General features: G+C 37.8%; 1 protein-coding gene and 1 long non-coding RNA gene across 3 annotated transcripts in view; both read left to right on the top strand.

Annotated features, from left to right (window-relative positions):
- Positions 1–6,889, top strand: part of LOC148127640 (uncharacterized) — a 29,742-nt gene extending 22,853 nt beyond the window's left edge. Inside the window, exon 3 of one of the 2 annotated variants that reach the window (XR_015744055.1) lies at positions 6,787–6,889. This is a non-coding gene — a long non-coding RNA (uncharacterized LOC148127640). The remainder of the gene's footprint in view (positions 1–6,786) is intronic. The other variant, XR_015744054.1, reaches the window with a different exon arrangement.
- A 2,648-nt stretch (positions 6,890–9,537) lies between these two features.
- The window catches only part of RASGRP3 (RAS guanyl releasing protein 3), a 36,040-nt gene continuing 25,767 nt past the window's right edge, over positions 9,538–19,810 (top strand). Inside the window, exons 1-6 of the mRNA XM_026695528.2 lie at positions 9,538–9,594; positions 11,334–11,465; positions 14,120–14,267; positions 15,389–15,562; positions 17,473–17,589; positions 18,061–18,336. Coding sequence (XP_026551313.2) covers positions 9,590–9,594; positions 11,334–11,465; positions 14,120–14,267; positions 15,389–15,562; positions 17,473–17,589; positions 18,061–18,336 — 852 coding nt within the window. The 5' untranslated portion in view covers positions 9,538–9,589. The remainder of the gene's footprint in view (positions 9,595–11,333; positions 11,466–14,119; positions 14,268–15,388; positions 15,563–17,472; positions 17,590–18,060; positions 18,337–19,810) is intronic.

The following is a 19,810-nucleotide window of genomic DNA, read 5'->3' as shown; positions in this document are numbered from 1 at the left end:
GAAGTTTTAAAAATCTCCTGGCAGGACAAAGATTGACAGTGATGTCACCAAAAATGGGTTAGTTCCAAATTTGTGTTTTGTTGGGGTAGAAACTTTGGAGAGGGAGACTGATTTTTTTAGTGTATTTAAATATGTAAGTTTTGTGCTAAATGACAATATGTTTTAATTTTAGCTATTAAAAACAAACTAAATTGAAATGTATTATAATGAAGGTGCTCCTTGGGCTATAAAAAGAGCCTTGATTAAAGGAATTCCCCCACACACACCAATCAAGTAATTAGTAAGGTGTTGCTGAAATCTGTCCACAAATTGAGCAATTGATGTAGGATGTAATACCAGATGGAAAAATAAAATGCGCAGGTTAAGCTACAATGCAATGTTTTTATTTTCTATCATAGTTGGTCCTGCCTTTAGCTAAGCAACCTTATCTGTTTTATATTGAACGTTTATGGTTTGTAAAGGCTGAGTTGAAATTATAATTTTGAGTTGTAGCACAGGTTCTACTCACATGCTGAGATTGATGTTAAGAAAAGAAATGGTTTGTTGTTTAAATGGGGGTAGAAGAGTGATTGTTGGAGTCTGACCTCTTGGCACAACCAAGAGATTTATCAAAGGGTGCATGTGACTAAGTTAAGTAAGAGACACAGCCCCAGCGTGAAGGAAACAGCTGCTCGTTTTTGCTTTCACACTTGGCAGCTGGACAAAGAAGGGAGATGTTTGTGTTGAATACCTCTGCAAAACTGAGTACAGTAAGTGATTTTCCCTGTTGTCCTTGGGTTGGGAATGTGTTTGCATTTTTTTTAAAGCCAGGAATACTACTTTTTCTCTTGTAGCTTCTCTCGTAAAAGTTGAACTCTAGCTTGTTCTGTCATGGATCTAGTTCCACAAACAATCTTTTCTGCAAGACCCTTAATTAATACACGGACCTGGCTTATTTTGCTTCAGTGAAAGAAAAATAAATAATTGTAATTGCTTTTCAAGGGTATGGCTTGCCTGGCCATGTGCGGTTTAGAATGGGGGATGCTGCCTCTTTAAAGAGGGAATACTCACAGCTGCTGTAGCTGCTGTTGTCGTGTTGCTCTTGCCGGAGAAGCTGTACCTTGTACAATTCTTCCTCCCACAAAACAAGGTACAAAACAATGCAGTCCTTATGGTGTGCTGGCTTTTATTTCCTGGCAATGTCACGAAGAGGTTCACGATATCAAGCGCCTTGTAGAACACTAAAGCTGTTCTATAGCAATTTAGAACAGCAGCTTCTTAAAGCAGCTCAGCACTTTTCAGTGGCAGCTATCTGGGGAAAACACATTGCTGACTTTGGGCTAATAAAAATGCAGCAGACAAAGGCTACCATGCATCATGGTGCCAGACAAGGCTTCCAAAAATATTGTTCCTATCTGCATAGCTATTGGGATTGCCAGGAGAGAACTACTCGTAGCAGAGCAAGGAGTCCCTTAATTGCTACTAGCTGTTAGAATTTGCTTCTTGATAAGGACTCTATTGTCTACTACATGCATAACTTACTTAAAAGTCTGAGGGGGGAGGAGGAAAGTTGATTGTCTTTGGGGCTGTTGGCAGCTTCTAGGAGCCTCTGATTGGCCACTGTGAGAAATAGGATGCTCCCTGGGTGGATTTTGGGTCTTGGTGTTCTTTTTTAACTCAATGAAACAATTCAAGGTTGCCCTTGGAGCCGGAATTATAGGGGCTGATATGATCAGTTGAAGGTGATGTGGCAAATAAGCCACCCTACCAGGATTACTGCTAGTTAACACAGCAAATTTAATTCCTACCTGTGATAAGTCTTCTCTGTGTTTTATGATCATGGGTGGCATTTGCACTTATCTCCACGGCTACATTTTTGCTTTAAAATAAATATAATCTTTTTCTACACATAGCAGAAGAGTAGATGCAAGGTCCTTTAAAGTTCTGTAGTCATAATGATGCTGCAAGCTGTAGAGGCTCAGATGATTTCCTGTCTTGTCCAGGTTGACAGTTGTGATTGGACTACTATTTCAGGAATGCAAAAATGAAAGTAAAGCATGAAATGTCATGCTGGAAAAGGGAAGAACAGGAATGATATTTGTGTTGATTTTACAATTGAAGTCATGGAAACCTAAAGGAATCCACAGTCATGATTATTAAGTATAGTGGCTAAGATTGATAGGTGTAGTTTGGATTAGTGGTTTAGGCATCAACTTAAAAGTGAGCGACTGCAAGTTCTGGTCCCACTTTAGCCATGAAAGCCAGTTGGGTGGCCTTAGGCCAGTTGTTATGTCTCAATTGAACTCACCCTGGAAGGTTGTTGCTGTGGGGAAAATAGGAGCAGAAAGGTGTGTTGGTTATGCTTGCTGCTTGGGTTATTTGTAAAAATAATAAAGGCTGGATACAAATAAAACAAATAATCCAGCTCTCCCAATTAATTGGAGGAATTATATTGCCCATCATTTAAATGCTAGTACTTGATTTTATGTGTGGGAATTTCCATTGCTGTATGGAAACCTGACTGCATTCTGTTTCTTCCCATGATACAAGTGATATAGTCTCACAATTTTCCTGCATTAATTCAAAACCTTTCAAAAATTACTTCTGTCTTTTTCTTGTTTTCAGCAGCTAATGTTTCTCTGTTGCAATAGTAGCAAAACAGCAACCATTCTATGTCTAGAGCTAGCAATCCACCAATAAATTTTAAAATTTTCTGCCTGCCCATTGATAATTGAGTATTCTGAATTAGGATTATTCTTGCTCTAGATGAGGAGGCTCTCAGAAATACATTGCCTGGATTAGGGGGAACATATGTATACACAAAAAAATACTTCAAGGGAATAGTTTTCAGTAGAAAATTGGGGGAAATAGAATGAAAATCCCTCCTTGTATCAGGATCTTAAACCAGATTAATTTTAAAGGGAACAGAAAAACAGTCATGTATTTTTCAATCCGTTTAGCTAAAGAGATTCCCAAAGCAGATCTTCCATATCTACAACTTTTCCCATAGGAATTTTGTTGTAGTTTTTTTGGGGGGAAGAATATTCAGTACCAGATAGATCAGGGGTCGCCAACCTTTTGGACCTCAGGGACCACCAAACTCATAATTTTAAATCCCACGGACCACTAATATGAATTTTGACTGAGGGTGGCTTGCTGACGTTGGTGAAAGAGGGAGGGGAGGGAGGGGAGGGAGGGAGGGGGAGGGAGATGGAGGGAGGGAGGGAGGGGGAGGGAGAGATCTGATCTAACCTCGGAGGACTGATGGTGATGTTTTCTCCCCCCCCCTCTCTCTCTCTCTCACACACACTCTCTCTCTCTCTCCAAACCACATTCCTAACCTGCTTTTCAGCTCCGTTAGTAACCACTGAGATAGATAGCCCTCTTCTAAACCAATGGTCACCAACCAGTAGGCCGGGGACCACTGGTGGTCTGTGAGAAAATTTTGGTGGTCTGCAGAGAAATGTCACCCCCAAAGCACCCCCCCCAAAGTAATTAATCCAGACTGCATGGGAACACAAGGCAGCATTGGCAGTATGGCCCACAGGAACACAAGGCGGACATCGCTTGCATTGCGAACAACATGAGGTAGTCAGGGGAGGGGGCAAAGGGCAGACGGCGGAACTTGCCCCATGCGCCTGGCCTGACCACCGGGCTGCTTCTTTCGACTTCTTTCTTCTGCTTTTGGCTGCACGCAAGGAAAGCATCAAAAGTCTTTCTTTCTCTCCCCCAAACTCTGCCAGAAATGAGTCTTTGGGACCCTGCAAGGCATCCTGCTCCAAGAGGCTACGCTGACAAAGGTTAATTTCTGGTGGAGTTTGGGGAGAGAAAGAAAGACTTCTGCTGCTTCTGCTGCTTTCCTTGCATGAAGCCAAAAATCTCCCCCCACCCCCATCTCCCCCCACCCCCATCTCCCCTGAGAACAGAGCTGGAGACGGTATCCTGCGATCCCAAATAATGATCGATCGGTAGGAAAACTGGGTAGGGAATTCTCCTGCAGATTTTTTTCCCTGTAGCCACCGTCAGTCAAAATTCATATTAGTGGTCCACGGGATTTAAAATTATGAGTTTGGTGGTCCCTGAGGTCCAAAAGGTTCTAAACTGAGGAACAAAGTTTAGTGGATTTTCCCAGAGAAAAACAATGGAATATTTTTTTTTTTGTTATTTCTAATTTCAAAGTTAGTACCCTGATCATTGATTTTTCTCCCTTTGATCAATGAGAGTGAAAACACACACAAGGTTTAAAAGACCTTTGCCTTTACAGAAAACATAGGACTATATATTGCTTCTTATTTTCTCTGTTCATGTCAGTGAAATTGTATTGTTTAGCATATAGTAAACTCCCCTTAGTAATTCTGTGAGTTAATGTGGAATTCTATGAGAGAGATCGGTGTGTGAACAACAGATAGCCGCAAGGGTCAGGAATGTGTGAAATCACATTTAGGAATTCCCAGACAAATTAATGGATTTTCCATTCTCATGGAAGGTGTTAATGTAATTGCTGTAAATGGACAGGTGAATTTTAGTGGGAAGAGAGCACTAGAAACAAAACACTAACAGGGAGGTTAAATAAAAGTGAAGGCATGGTCTTTCTAAACTAGAGTTTAGAATACAAGCAAAGCATTGAATGTACAGTAAAGATGTTGAGCCCAGGTTATGCCTCCAAGAAAGTCCCAGTATGTACAAGGATTTGAGACTTCATACTATAGCTCAAAACTTCAAAATTCTGATGTTCAGGTATTCAGCCTTATCTTGAATCTTACTGGCTGTGAAGTTGCCAGCTTTTCTTTTGAGAAGCAGTGTCTTTAACTTTGGCCTGGCTTATAGAAATGTAGAAATTCTAAAAAACATTTTCAACAGAAAAAAAAAGTAGGCACTTCTGTTTAGGTGGTATAGTTGTTTACAGTTGGAGCAGAAAAGAAATTGTCTTTATGTCTTCAAATATGTGATTCAAAGAGAGCTTTGTCTGAATTCTAATGTGAATTCAATTCCAATTTTGCATTATGACAATCATGTATTGCCGATGAATCTTACCTGCAACAGTAACCTTCTCCATCTAATTACATTAAAATATGTGGAATTATAATGCACTCTAAATGGCTACGTTGATTGGGAAGGTGCCTGATTGAGGATGGTAATCTATGGTTATTACGTACATAGATTGCAATAGTTAAGAGCTGAACATGGTGTGAGAAGACCCAGAAGTGTGAGCAGACTCATGGAATTCACTGGAAGGGAAGATAGTGGCTATATGGATAAAATGAGGAGAGACCCTATAATATACTGCATGAGTTTTCCAGAACTGGCATATTAAGCAGATGCAAATAACAACAAAATACAAATTTGTAAAACAGAATCTTTATAATTTAAAACTCACTTATGGAAAAAGCATAATTGTGCTAAGGAAATACTATTATCATCATATGCTAGTGCCTATATGAGACCACTCTCTAATGAAAGAACTAAGTCCATGGTGAATATTCCCTCCAAAACCGGTTTGGGTAAATAAATTAAGATGCATGTCATTTATTGAAATTGCTGATCAGGCACTAAATATAGCACAGAGTTGCTCAATGTAGCTTGATACCTGTTTCCTAGCATAACCTCTTTTGGGGGAGGGACTTGGTATCTTCTGATCTGATGATGAATCCTGATTGAATGGAAACAAACCTCTATCAATGTAATAGCTCTATTCTTCATAAACATGATTATCTCAGGGTTGTTGTTTTTTTGCTGTTTTTATTGATAGGTGCTTTTTGTCTCTACCAATTTCTTTTCTAAAGAGATTCTGAAATTTTAATAGCAAAAGTAGGTTTGGCAAATGCAACAGTTATACGTTATAAGAGTTGTGGTGGTACAGTGGTAAGAATGCAATATTGCAACTAAATCTGCTGACTGCCAGTAGTTCAATCCTGAGTGGCCCAAGGTTGACTCAGTCTTCCATCCTTCTGAGGTCGGTAGAATGAGGACCCAGATTGTTGGGAGCAATAAGCTGACCCTGTAAACTGCTTAGAGAGAGCTGTAAAGCGGTATATAAGTCTAAGTGCTATTGCTATTGTGCCTTATTCATATCTACTACTGGGTTTGCTATGCTATTATTTACAATACTTCACTTAATTTCTCTTTATACTGATTAAACTGTTTGCCAACTTTTTTCAATAGAATATAAATATTTCAGATGAACAAATACAGTGATTTCACCCTCAAACTATTTGTGTTTTAAATTTAAAGAAAGAGCAGGAAAAATATATTTTTCTTGTTAGTACTTGTATTTCAACAGTTTCTTTGTCTGAACAAACTGCAGGAACAATTATCTATTTACAACAGTTATATCTTGCTGAGTTAAATAACATTTATTATAATTTTATTAAAAATTCTGAGTAATGATCATTCTTGGATCATTGGAGTAATGTTGCATTCTTGTGGCAAGCCATTCATCAGGAAGGATGGATTCTTTTGGAGCCATTGCCCAAGTGATTCTCACTCATTTGTCAGTTATGAAAGCTCTGCATAAACTGTTTCTAAGATGCAACTCTGCAGGTTCAGGTTTAATTCCCAAAAGGTGCTAGGAAAATAAACATAGCAGCTATCTGTTACTCTTTAAAGCAGCTGCATCTTATCTTGGGCTCATGGGATAGCAACAAGAAAAGACACAGCTGCTTGGACTTGGAGATATGGGCTAGATTCAAACTGCCGTCTTTTTGGAATCAAATCCAAAGCTTAGGACAGTTCTGTTAACTTTCTGCAAAGATGAACTGAATTATAAACCCTGATGTCAATGTCTCCTTTCTCATCATCTTTCCACAGTTTTTTGAAGTGTCACGGAGAATGCAACTTACAGTTATTGAATGGGGCCCTTCCTGCTTTTCGTTGCGGTGGTGAAAGTGTCATCATTTTTTTGACAAGAATCAAAGGACAATGGAGTCCAACACACTTGGAAAAGCTGCAACACTGGATGAACTATTAAATACCTGCATTAAAATGTTTGGTACAAATCTTAAATATATTTTTATCTCATCTAAACACTTTCCTCTTAATCATTGCATTCATAATGGCTTGGATTCTTAACATTTGGACTAATTCATGTAGTATAGTTATATTTTATCTTAATATTATTTTAATTCAGAGTTGTTAGTTTCAAAGATTCCCCATAAACTGAAATTATGAACTATTTGAGGCTGGCCAAATTAAAGCATTCCATTGCAGTACTGACCAAAATGAAAATTAGTGGAAGGATTTAATAAAATGCTGCTTGTGCCTGGCTGGATACAGCCATGTCTGAAAAATCGGTCCATATATTGGTTGTCATGGGAAAAGGTTATGATAACAAAAATAATGGCTAAGTTGGTGCCCACAATTTCATCAGCCAAGTACAGTCAATAAAAACTATTTTCATCATAATTTCAAGTGAGTTTCTTATGGAGAGATTTGTATTGCTCTGTCCAGTTCACTGGCCAGCTATAAGAAATAGTACATGAATAGGATGGGATATAGGACAGAATGGTCCTGGTGATGCAGGGGTTAGAATGCAATACTGCAGGCAAACTCTACCCAAGCCTGGAGTTCAACCCTGACAGAGCTCAGGGTTGATGTACCCTTCCATCCTTCCAAGGTCAGTAGAAAGAGAACCCAGACTGTTGGGGGAAATATGCTGATGTTGTAAACCATCTAGAAAGTGCTGTAAAGCACTATGAGGTCACATATAAGTCTAAGTATAATTGCTATTGCCTCATTAGGACAACATCTGTAAAGTAATTTTGCCCACTTGATACCATCTGATCATACATTGGAAAAAATATTTAATATATCTAGCAGGTACCAGATTGGGGAAATGTATCCCCAAAGAACTGCCTGGTGTACACATTTTTAGTCTAGTACTATATGCCAAATGAATGGACTTTTCTGATAAATTCATTTCATTTCACAATGTAAAACTTTATTTTTATTTTTGTTTCTATTTAGAAACAAATCATTTAGCAATATTTGTACAGGAATTTAACATTTGGATGCTTTTTCTCGTTCAGTCATATTCACTGTTCTGTTTTCAATTTATCTGTTCTTTTACAGACAACAAAGGGGAGCTGAACGGCAATAATTTGCCAAGAACGTTTCTTTTAATGCATCGATGGTATCTGTCATCCACAGAACTGGCAAATAAACTTCTCTCCCTATATCCTTTCAGAGAGTTATGTTGAGGATTCTAAGCATCAGTTTATCCAGTAATAGTAGTCAAAATACTTTCAAGGTAGAACTTGATGGGGATAGTGAAGCCATTTGACAAACATAATTAAAATCTAGAAGCAGTTATTTTTATTTGGAGGAAGATACATGAACTCTAAATGTACTTGTGGTTGCAGGCAGCTGGCATTTCAAGTTCATTAGAAGTTTCATTAAAATCCCTCTATATTATTGGGGAAAAAATAACAATGGTTAATTCTTGTGGAACAGAGATGGAGCAATTGCATATGGAATAAGACTTCACTTATTCTGGAATTTCAGTGAACTTCTATAGGAGTTTCTATTTATTGAAATAAAATAACTGGGATAACAAGCAGGTGCTAAGCTACAGCACTGTTAACAATGTACTGTAGATTTTTTGTTTTAAGCAATGAATAACCTGAGATTCAGGAGTGGGATTCAAATTTTTTAACAACCAGTTCTGTGGGCATAGCTTAGTTGGTCGGCATGGCTTGGTGGTCATATGACTGGGTGGACGTGACTTGGTGAGCATGTCCAACTCAGTATCACTCACATCAAGGCACACATCTCCTCGCTTGGCCTCTCATGACTGTGGGGATGCTGCAACAGTCGTAAGAGTGAAAAATGGTCATGTCACTTTTTTCAGTGCCATTGTAACTTTGAATGGTCACTCCACACAAGCAAAGTACCAGCAAAGGAGGGAAAAAAACTCCAGAGAAGTTCCTGAGACAGGAAGTCTAGTCCTGCCAAGAATGTAATAAGGGTTAACGGAGAGGCAGTTTCTGTAAGCAACACCAGAATGTTTCCTTCCTGCCTTCCTTACAGGATTAGGCCAGTAATTTCTTCTCACAACCGGTTCTCCAAACTGCTTAGAATGTTAACAACCGGTTCTAGCGAAAAGATGCGAACTGGTAGAATCCCACCCCTGCTGAGATTGTATCCAGTTTCTTCAAAGTGACCGTGGTGGAAAATTAAGCCTTGTATAAGTTATGGATACCTTGTGACTTGCAAACATAATTCTTGTGAATTACATAGAAATATATAGTATAGTATTGTATTGCAGTATTTTATCCCTATTCATATTGTACTACATTTAATATAGCTTTAAGTTTCTATTATAATCTTTGTAATAATGTAATAATGTGCTGAACTTTTTTAGTTAAACATATTTACATCCTACCTTTCTAATATTGTTTGGATATTATATTTAAGGAGAGAAGCCTAAAAGAAATATTAAGTATCCGATTCAATTACAATTAAATGATGCAACTGTAGTAGCTTAATCAAAATGCTCTTTTTAAGCAAATTAAGAAAACCAAAGAATTTTTTTAAAAACCTCTTTAACTAATTTACATATAGAAATGCCAATGGAGAAAACTGCAGTGAAATCCACTTAAAAATCTGTTACTTTATGAGGTAAATGGAATTTTAAATTTAACTAGAAATGTAGTTTTCAAGGCTTAGGGGAAGAAACACCCCTGCCCAGTTTAAATTGAAACTATTGGTGGAGCTAAATTAAGTGATTCCGAATAGCCATGAGGGAATGCTCCAGAATCAAATCCCCTCATACTTTTATTTAATAACCAATTTCCACTAGGTCTGGAAAGACATCCTTCCGTATCTCTTGAAGACCTGTTGCCAGTCAGAAGATGTGCTTAGACAGCTAGTGTCCTTGTTGGGTATAAACCTCTAAGGCAGTGATGACAAACCTTTTGGGCTCAGTGTGTCAAAAAATCAGAAAATATCAACCTTAATACTGGTGACATGTCATTCTACCCCACCCCACCCCCTGGACAAAAGAGAAATGAAGAGCAATAAATTATCTAAATGTATTATTAATAGATAAATACTTACATAATTGTAAATATTTTTCAAAATGCCTACCTGAGGCAATTCTAGATTGCACAATGCTGGCTACTTTGGAGAATGCTCTTGCATGGCCTTGCAACTGTCCAAAAAGAGCAGAAAATCACATTGATTCTTACAGTGTATGTAGAGACCTCAGAGGCTCCATGAGAGCAGAGCCCTCTCCAGTGGTGGTATTCTACCAGTTCAGCCCAGTTTGGCTCAACCGGTAGCTCCAAGGATCATCTGTGAGTGAACCAGTTTGCTCTGATGATCAGCTGCTGGTCCCACCCATCCTCCCGCCCCTGCTCTACTCTGACCTTTATTTCCTGGATTTCAAGCTCAGCTGCTTTGCACAGCACAGCGGATTGCCACGCGTCAGCTGTTTAACACACAGGGAGATTCAGTGGTGGGATTCAAAAAATTTTACTATTGGTTCTGTGGGCATGGCTTGCTAGGTGTGGTGTGGCTTGGTGGGCATGGCAAGGCAAGGCAAGGATACTGCAAAATCCCCATTCCCTCCCCACCCCGCTAACCTGCTTTCCAGCTCTGTTCTTCTGTGCAGGGCGACTCAGGAGGCAGAGAAGAGATGAGGGCGGGACCAGTCAGAGGTAGTATTTGCCGGTTCTCCGAACTACTCAAAATTTCCGCTACCAGTTCTCCAGAACTGGTCAGAACCTGCTAAATACCACCTCTGGGGAGATTGCAGGATTGCAGGAGAAGATCAGTAGCAAACCCTCTGTGCATGCATGCAAGACGCATGCTCATCAAACCAGTTGTTACACTGGTTGAATCACACCCCTGAGCCATGTCCACCAAGCCACACCCACAGAACTGGTAGTAAAAAAATTTGAATCCCACCACTGGCCCTTTCATCTGACTTCCAGAGGGTCCAAAGGCCTGGTGTATCAGTAAAAATGACATGGCATATCACCTGTGATACATATGCTATAGGTTTATCATCACCACTCTAGGGTGATTAAATAGTACCCTAGAGTTGAGAGTAGAACTCTTTTGCAAGGGAATTCTTTTGGGGGTTTATAGAAGAATTATTATATATATTTCTCTGTTAGACAGAGAAAATGTCTAAAACTGAGTATTTAATATTTATGGAACTGCTGTTCGTGGAGTAGAAAACATTCACTGATTGAGAGACCACATAGTAATGCAATTGGATCCATGCCCAGACAATATACCCAGCTGATATATTTGATTAAAAGTATGATCTTTTCTGGTTGTGAATTTTGTTAATACATAGTGTAAGAAATCCATGGCTGATATATCATTAATTCTTGGGTTAACAATTTCAGGTACTGGATTTTGGAATTTCCTGCAGAATTTAATCTGGATCTTGGTTTGGTTCATCTGATTGAGGAGTTTCAAGAATTAGCTTGCCATCTAGGTTATGAAGAACATATACACCTTATTGACATTTCTAGCATGTAAGGATTATCACTTGTGAAGTACCATTATTAAACTAGGATTCTCAACAGCATTCTAAAGAAGCAAAAATGAATTGGTGTGACATATTTGAATGCCCTGTTTTATTATGTTATATGAAAGGTTTAATAATCTTCACATCAAATGCTAACTACCAAAGTAATAATATCAGTCATGTAAAACTATTAGTAATGATGAAGAATTATGTAATAGCTGCCTCTTTAGATAAGTGGAAAGAGAGTATGAGTTATTATTATCAATCTATATAACATAAAATATTTTGTTTGGAATGTGTGTGTGTGTGTGTGTGTGTGTATGGGACATATATAATTATATATAGTATACTATGTATAATTTTCAAAACAAACAAGTTATTTTATGTTATATAGATATAACAAGATTGAAATGCTACTTTAAAGAATGAATTGACATTATGGCTGTAGGTAGGTTTTATTCCCAATTGATGCAATTGCAGTGATGCAATTAAATTTTAGGAATTGTTACTATATTCCTCAGAAGTATAGTGCTTTCCTAATAGTCCAGGGGTGTCAAACTCTATTTCATTGAGGGGCACATCAAGGTTGTGTTTGATCTTGTGGGGCCAGGGTAGGTGTGGCCAGGGTAGGTGTGGTCAGTAATGTTGAGCTGACCACACCCACCCTGGCCATGTGCATGCTCATGGGCTCCTGAGTGCTCTGCCAGCGAAAAACAGGCTCCTGAGCTCTGTTTTCGGCTATGATGGCCTTCTGAAACCCTCTGCCAGCGAAGACAGAGCTTGGGAGTGCCACCTTGTGAGCCACAACCCTTGCGAGTTCTGTTTTCAGCTGTGACAGCCTCCTGCAACCCTCTGCCAGCAAAAAGAGAGCTTGGGAGTGCCACCCGTGGACCTCAGGAGTTCCATTTTTGGCTGCAATGGCCTCCTGAAACCTTCTGCCAGCAAAAATGGCCCTTGGGAGGGCCGCATGCAGCTCCATTTTTGTTGGCAGAGGCACTGCAGGTCGGGCCTTCGCTGTTTGCAGGCCAGCCCCACGGGTCAAAATCTAAGCACCCCTCAGGCCTGATCTGGCCTCCAGGCCTTGAGTTTGACACCCCTGTAATAGTCTAATGGATTGGCAGTTATCAGTCCTGATAATAAAGTATATGGCTAGCCTTCTATAGTCATATCAAAGTCCTGAAAAGAAAAAAAGGAGAACTTTTCAGGCAACACGTCCCCAGATGTGCAGAAGATACTGCAGTATAACCTCAGAATGTGAGGTATACTTTTCCCAGTCTTGGAAACAACTCCCATTTTTTTAAAAAAATATCAAGTGTCTAAGGTATTAATTAGATCGTGACTCTACTGTTAAATGTTGCCGTTCACAGTTCTAGATCCTAAGTACTGACTACACTAAAATGCCTCTCTGTGTCCCTCTGTTTAATTTTTGTACATATTGTTAATGTTCACCCAATATGAAAGATTGCTCTATAAAGATTTCAAAATATATAGTATTTTGAGGCAGCACACACTAGATCAATATAATTATCTCACGTTCCAGACTGATTTCACAGTCTTGAAAAATGTTTCTGGGGAAAAAACTTGGAAAACATATATAGAAATCATCTATCCTGATAAGAGTAAGTGAGCCTTTAGCCTTTAAGATGATATACTCTCTTAATGCTTTGGATATTAACTTCCATCATTCCAAACCAGCATGCCTGAGGTTAGTTTTCTATGATTGTGGGTTATGGAATTGTTTTGAGATATCCTTGTAAGAAAGAAAGAAAAACCAAGGCTAATAACAGTGAACAGAGGGGGTCTCCCATTCCAGAAGTAATAGCAATCTAAATAATTGCTTCTGGAAATAGAAAAAGGACTGTTACATTAATGGTTTATTTTTATATTTCCTAGAAGCACTTGGCTGGGTAGCCTTTGCTAGATCAGTTGTACTTTTGCTTTGATCCACAGACCTCGGCTTATATTTTATACAAGTAGTCCTCAACTTACTACCACAATTCAGCCCAAAAAGTTCTGTTGCTAAGTGAAACATTTGTTAAGTGAATTTTGCCCCATTTTATGACCTTTTTTCCACAGTTGTTAAGTGAATTACTGCAGTTGTTAAGTTAGTAACACAGTTGTTAAGTGAATCTGGCTTCCCCATTGATTTTCCTTGTCAGAAGGTTGCAGAATTTTGCTTCTTTTTATTTTTCTTATATGTACCCATTTCATGAATTTATAACTATGTCTATACTTATACCTATTATCTTGTAAGCAATTGACAAAATAAAATAAAAATAAAGAATCTGATCACATGACCCCAAGGCACTGCAAATGTCATAAATATGAATCAGCTGCCAAGCATCTGAATTTTGACCATATAGCAATGGGGATCTTGCAATGGTTTAAGTGTGACAATTGAGTCATAAGTCACTTTTTCAGTGCCATTGTAACTTTGAATGGTCACTAAAGGAACTGTTGTAAGTTGAGGACTATCTCTACTTGTCTCAGCACACTATCTCAACTATCCTTATAGTATATGAAGATTTTAAAGTCTTCTATCTGACTTTACATCAAAAAAGAACATGGAAGTCTTCTTCTTTATATGGCTTGACAATGGCCATTGTTTTCTTCTGGGGCATCAGATCAAATCAGGCTCTATGTTCTTTCTTTTTTTAACAGACCCTCTTATGATTGGATGAGAAGAATCACACAGAGGAAAAAAACATCCAAGAAAGGAAAAGCTTGCCTATTATTTGATCATTTGGAACCCATTGAATTAGCAGAGCATCTCACTTTTTTGGAGTATAAATCTTTCCGAAGGATCTCTGTAAGAATTTTATAATTTCTCATACTACTTTGAATTCATGGCAAAAAGTGCTCATAACTATGAATCTGACCTTATGACGAAGGTTCCGTTAAATGTTATATCAAGTCCCAATGCTAATTCATGCATGCATTCTTACTACCTGTTTACTGTAGCATCAAGAGATAATTTCTTCATTGCATGTATGAAGTATCAGGGATAAATTATTAACCAAATCAAACAGAATCTTTTTAAGCAGAACAAATTAATTTTTGTACCATTGATTATCAATTAGGATGCCATAAATACTATTGAGAGTTCCTGTCTATTTAAGACAGAGGCATTTTTTATGGATTTGCCTTCCTAGGACAGAATATTTCTTAATAGCGCTTCTCGTTTGCTCTGTGAATGATTATTTACTAACCATTCCTAAATGGTAAATGGCTACTGGGTGAGCTGATGTGTTTAGCAGCTTCTGTATGGAAAACAACAACCATGGGGCAAACAGATGACAGATTCTTACAAAATTTGAATTAAACTACCAGTGTAATCTGTAAAAGCTTACATTTTGCAAAACTGTCAATCTGATTCCACTTATGCTTTGTCTCTAAGTTTGTAAGTAAAGCCAATATTATAAAAGATACTCCAAAAATCCAACATGTTCTCATCCAAAGAAAGTATAATCATTAGCAATACATCCTTCATCAATTTATTATCAGCAGCTGAAATAAAGAATGTTTAACTCTGGATGTTTATTTCATACATCCAAGTATGAGTATGTTTGGAATCATCTTTGCAGTTACCAGATTACATGCAAAACATATGCAAATAAGTTTAGCTTGCTAATTATCCCACTATATAGAACTGCTTCTGAAATCAAGTTCTGAATACTGCTGGAAAAAATATGAGTGAAAGAGGGTCAATATTTAATCATGACAATGATTATTATTACATTAACAATAATTAAACTGCACACACTCAAAATATTTTCCTTTGGATGAGGGCATCTAAGAAATAGAGCTTTTGTAGCAAATATGGGAATTCTTGGATTTGCTTTCCAAGAAAAACTGGAGGGCACCATCTTGGGAATGCATTAATATGATTTGAGATAAGCACATGAGAGTGAAACTCCTCCCTTTAACTAGTTTACAGATTATCAGAGTTATGTGATCCATGGTTGCCTGGAGAACAATCCGACTCTGGAAAGATCAATTGCTTTATTTAATGGCATCTCAAAGTGGGTCCAATTGATGGTTCTGAGCAAACCAACTCCTCAACAAAGAGCAGAAGTTATCACAAAATTCATCAATGTTGCACAGGTAATTTTATGCTTGTTGGAGCCTGATTTAATCCCGTGGAATAAAATGGAATAAAATGCAGGTTTAAAAAGTATCTGTAAATTTAATGTTTTAAACTATTTCATATTTAATTTACTCTCTTAGAGGAGAAATCCCTAACACTTGGAGGCTATTGGGCATATATATATATATGGAATTTCAAAAACATGTTGTAGGCCCTGTCAAAAAATTGGCTGCTAGGCAGGATTTACCCTGTTACAAAATGTTAGGTTTATAAGGTTCATTTTGTAAGCGGCCCAGAGTTGCTTCAATAGTGAGATGGGTGGCATATAAATTTTATAAATAAACAAAGCATCAATTTTCAGAAAGCTATTTGACACCTGTCTAGGATCGTATCCAATAGGATATTCTCTTTATCTCTGCTTATTTTTATTCTTTTGAGGGCGGTTGGCAAATGTCCAAGCAAAGCACTGGGCAACCACTGCCCACCATTTTCTAGAAGATGAAGTCATATATTGTTGCTTTGTTTTGTGACGTGCCAACTTCTCTAAAAATAATACTAAAAATAAGAGCAGTAGAATATTGTTATTGGATGCCATTGGGAAAAATCAATAAAAGGCAAAGCATACATTTAATTCTGGTCTTGATGATCTTCACTATGTTACCTGATGATTAAAAAAAAGACTATATAAAAAGAGAGGGTGAACCATTTTTCAGAAATGTGCTGAGTGTACTTTTATGTGTATCGTACAAGCTACTTTCCTCACTGCAGACCAATCTTATCATGTTCCAAAATGAGAAAGGATTGAATCTGAGGATCTATCTGGAATCTTTCTGATGATGGGAGTTTACTCTAGATCAGGGGTGACAAACTCATGCTGTTCGGCAGCATCACGTGACACATCAGGACTTTTTTCCCCTTCACTATACTGGCCGTGGGTATGGCCAGTGCATGATACATCTGGCCCATGGGCTGGGAGTTTGACAGCTCTGCTCTAGATCATCATCTTGCAATACCCTTTTGATTGATTTATGGGTGGCCCTGCTAGTAGACGTTTCACGTAGCAGTTCCACAAATGTCACAGGTAGAATGTCACAAGAGCAAGGGGTGTAAATCATTGTGCTTATCAATCAGGTTCCAAATGAAAAGTGTAAAGACATAAAAAAAAAACTTTCTAATAAATTGTGCACACCAGTCTCTTCAACAAAGGGAACAAAGGAACAAAAGTGTGACTTCTACACTTGTGTTCAATATCAGGACACAAGTACCAAAAGGTGAAGAGTGCATCGTGATGTTGCCACATACATTTCTACATTACTTCTTTTTTTCATCATTGTGGTTTATAAGCAAATTCCTATGAATATGTGTAACGGGAACATTTATAAATGATATTGATTCAGTGTGAAAAATTTGGTCAGTAGATCTAACTTTATTACTGTCTATAAATATATTAGAGTTATGGACTTGACTCTTGAAATAAATAAATTCCAAACAATATTTAAGCTTGTAATGGAATTTTTCTTTCGTTTTTAATCATTATCTTTATTAAAAATATTTTTAATTTATGGATTTATTGACATCTCTATCTGTACTCAAATTTCAAATATAAACTGCTGAATGACATTTTAACACATAAATTTTGACATTTGGTTTTGAAATAACACTCCTCAGTCACAATCCCATTGGTCTCGTATCCCATTACAATAAAATTGTGTGATTTCACCATATGGAGGTAATTTATTTAGATTCTTCTGTTCTGAAACCATACATTTGGTCTAGATCAGGGTTTCCCAAGGCTGAGAATTTTAATAATTGCCAGGGAATTCTGAGTATTGAAGTCCACACATCTTCAATTGAAGTTCCCAAGTTTGGTTCAGATGAATAATGAATAATATAACCTTTTAACAAAAATGTTTGAATCTCTCCACAGAAACTTCTTCAGCTTCAAAATTTCAATACACTGATGGCTGTTGTAGGAGGCCTAAGTCACAGTTCTATTTCACGTCTGAAAGAAACTCATTCTTATCTTTCTTCAGAAGTTACCAAGGTGTGAGAGTAAATTCACATTTCATTTCTACATAGAGAAAAATGTACCACTACAAATGATTTTTTAAATATCATATACTTTTTTTCCACTGAAGTAAGGGAGATTGAAAATACGAAATAATGAAATAATTCTTATCCTGAATCATATGAATCAACCATTGGTCCATCTGATTTAATTACTGGCAGGATATTACCAGGATCATAGGGGATGTCTTTTTTTAAAAAAAATGTAAAGTTTTCTAAACTTGGATTTTTTAAAAGCAGTTTATGTATTCATACATAGAACTATGGCTCTTCATCAAATATATACAGGAATCAATCATCTGGCTTATTTTTGCAATTGGATAATGATTCCCTTTACAAAAAAAGGTAGATTTCTAGTCTCCGGTGTAATTTTTCTAAATTCCCTCTTAATCAAAACAAAACCAAGAATGTTCTTGCTGATTCTTGCTGGTTCTTGCCTCCTTTGCAGGATTGGGATGAAATGACTGAACTGGTCTCTTCCAATGGAAACTACTGCAACTACCGCAAAACATTTGCAGACTGTGTCAACTTCAAAATCCCCATCTTAGGAGTCCACTTGAAGGATCTAATAGCAGTTCATGTAGTTTTTCCAGACTGGATCAATGAGGACAAAGTCAACCTTGTGAAAATGCAGCAGCTTTCAGTCACTTTGAGTGAGCTGGTAGCCCTGCAGACTGCAACCCACCATCTGGAGCCAAATATGGATTTAATTAATCTGCTGACGGTAAGATTAATATGCCTTCTGCAGTGCTACTTGAGGATTATTCAGAAATTTCTGCTGATGTACTATGGAGGTACTCGTAATATTTTCGTGGTATGGATACATAATACAGTACCATACTGTAAACCTGAGTTGATCATTTGTATATTTTTAGCCCAATTTAATGACTGGTAATCAAATTTAAGCTTTAAAAAGTGTAGCCAGACTTTGCTTTAAGGACTTCCTTCATCTATATTCAAAACAGTCTCAGAGGTCCTATCCAGAGATCTACCATCAAAATCAAATAGACCGATAGTCATTATAGACTGGGCCTTCTCAATTATGAAGTTCTCTTGTATCTGCTTTATGTATAGACTTTCAAACAAGTATTTTAAAAAAACAATTTTCTCAGCAGCTTATTCCTAATAAAGTTTTGGTGTTGTTGATCTGAAATGCCTCTGAAAGATCTTTAGAAAACCCTGCTGGTCTTTAGTTTGATTTGATTATTGTTTGGTTTACACTGGAATTGTTTTATATGTTCACATATTTTTATGGAAGTTGTGTTGGGAAAGCTATACCTTGTTTTGTTTTTATGATGTCAAATTAAGCAACAGAAAAATATTGGGTTGAGAGATCAGTCCAGATCACAATCTCTTATAAACTTGATTGGAACAATTGCATCTTGTAATTGTAATTTATTTTAATACAGTATGTTCCAAGATTAAAAGCTTGCTTTATCTCTTCTGAAATTTTGAACCACAGCTAGAATGCGGAATGCTTTTCGGATCAAGGAAGAATCTTCTCGTTAGCAAAGTGGTAAAATAAAAATAGGATATTTATCATGTGCTCTTGTTAGAAACAGCCAGCTGAGTTAGGTGAAGGAATAATATTTGAAACAGGAGCACTATCCAGCTCTCTCCCTACACCTGTTGCTCCAATAGTCTCTACCACACTATTCAGACCCTTCCTTGGATGTTTTCCCTGTGCCATTAAGTAGTGCCTTAGTAATGGGTGATCATGGCAGCCAATGAACAATTCACCTCCCCAGGGTGATGACTGAAGGACAACCAGCAAAGCAATACTGTGCTTTGGAGAGCTATGCAGCAGGTTATGACTAGTTCTGGAGAATTGGTAGCAGAAATTTTAAGTAATTTGGAGAAACAACAAATACCATCTCTGACTGGCCCCACCCCCACACCTATTCTCTGTCTCCCAAGTCCCAGCTGATTGGCTGGGTCTTCTTTTGTTGCCCTGCGCAGGAGAATGGAGCTGGTAAGCAGGTTAGTGGGATGGGGAGAGGGAGGGGATATTGCAGTAACCTTCCCCTGCCACGTCCACCAAGCTACACCCACCAAACCGCATCACGCCCACCAAGCCATGCCCATAGAACCTATAGTAAAAAAAAATTGAATCCCACCACTGATCCAATGTACAATTCACCTCCCCAGGATGATTGCTGAAGGACAACCAGCAAGGCAATACTGTGTTTTGGAGAGCT

The sequence above is a fragment of the Pseudonaja textilis genome, chromosome 1 (assembly GCF_049901715.1).
Source record: "Pseudonaja textilis isolate UNSWEBS1 chromosome 1, rPseTex1.2, whole genome shotgun sequence".
NCBI classification, from domain to species: domain Eukaryota; kingdom Metazoa; phylum Chordata; class Lepidosauria; order Squamata; family Elapidae; genus Pseudonaja; species Pseudonaja textilis.
This window is presented reverse-complemented; position numbering and strand designations above follow the sequence as displayed.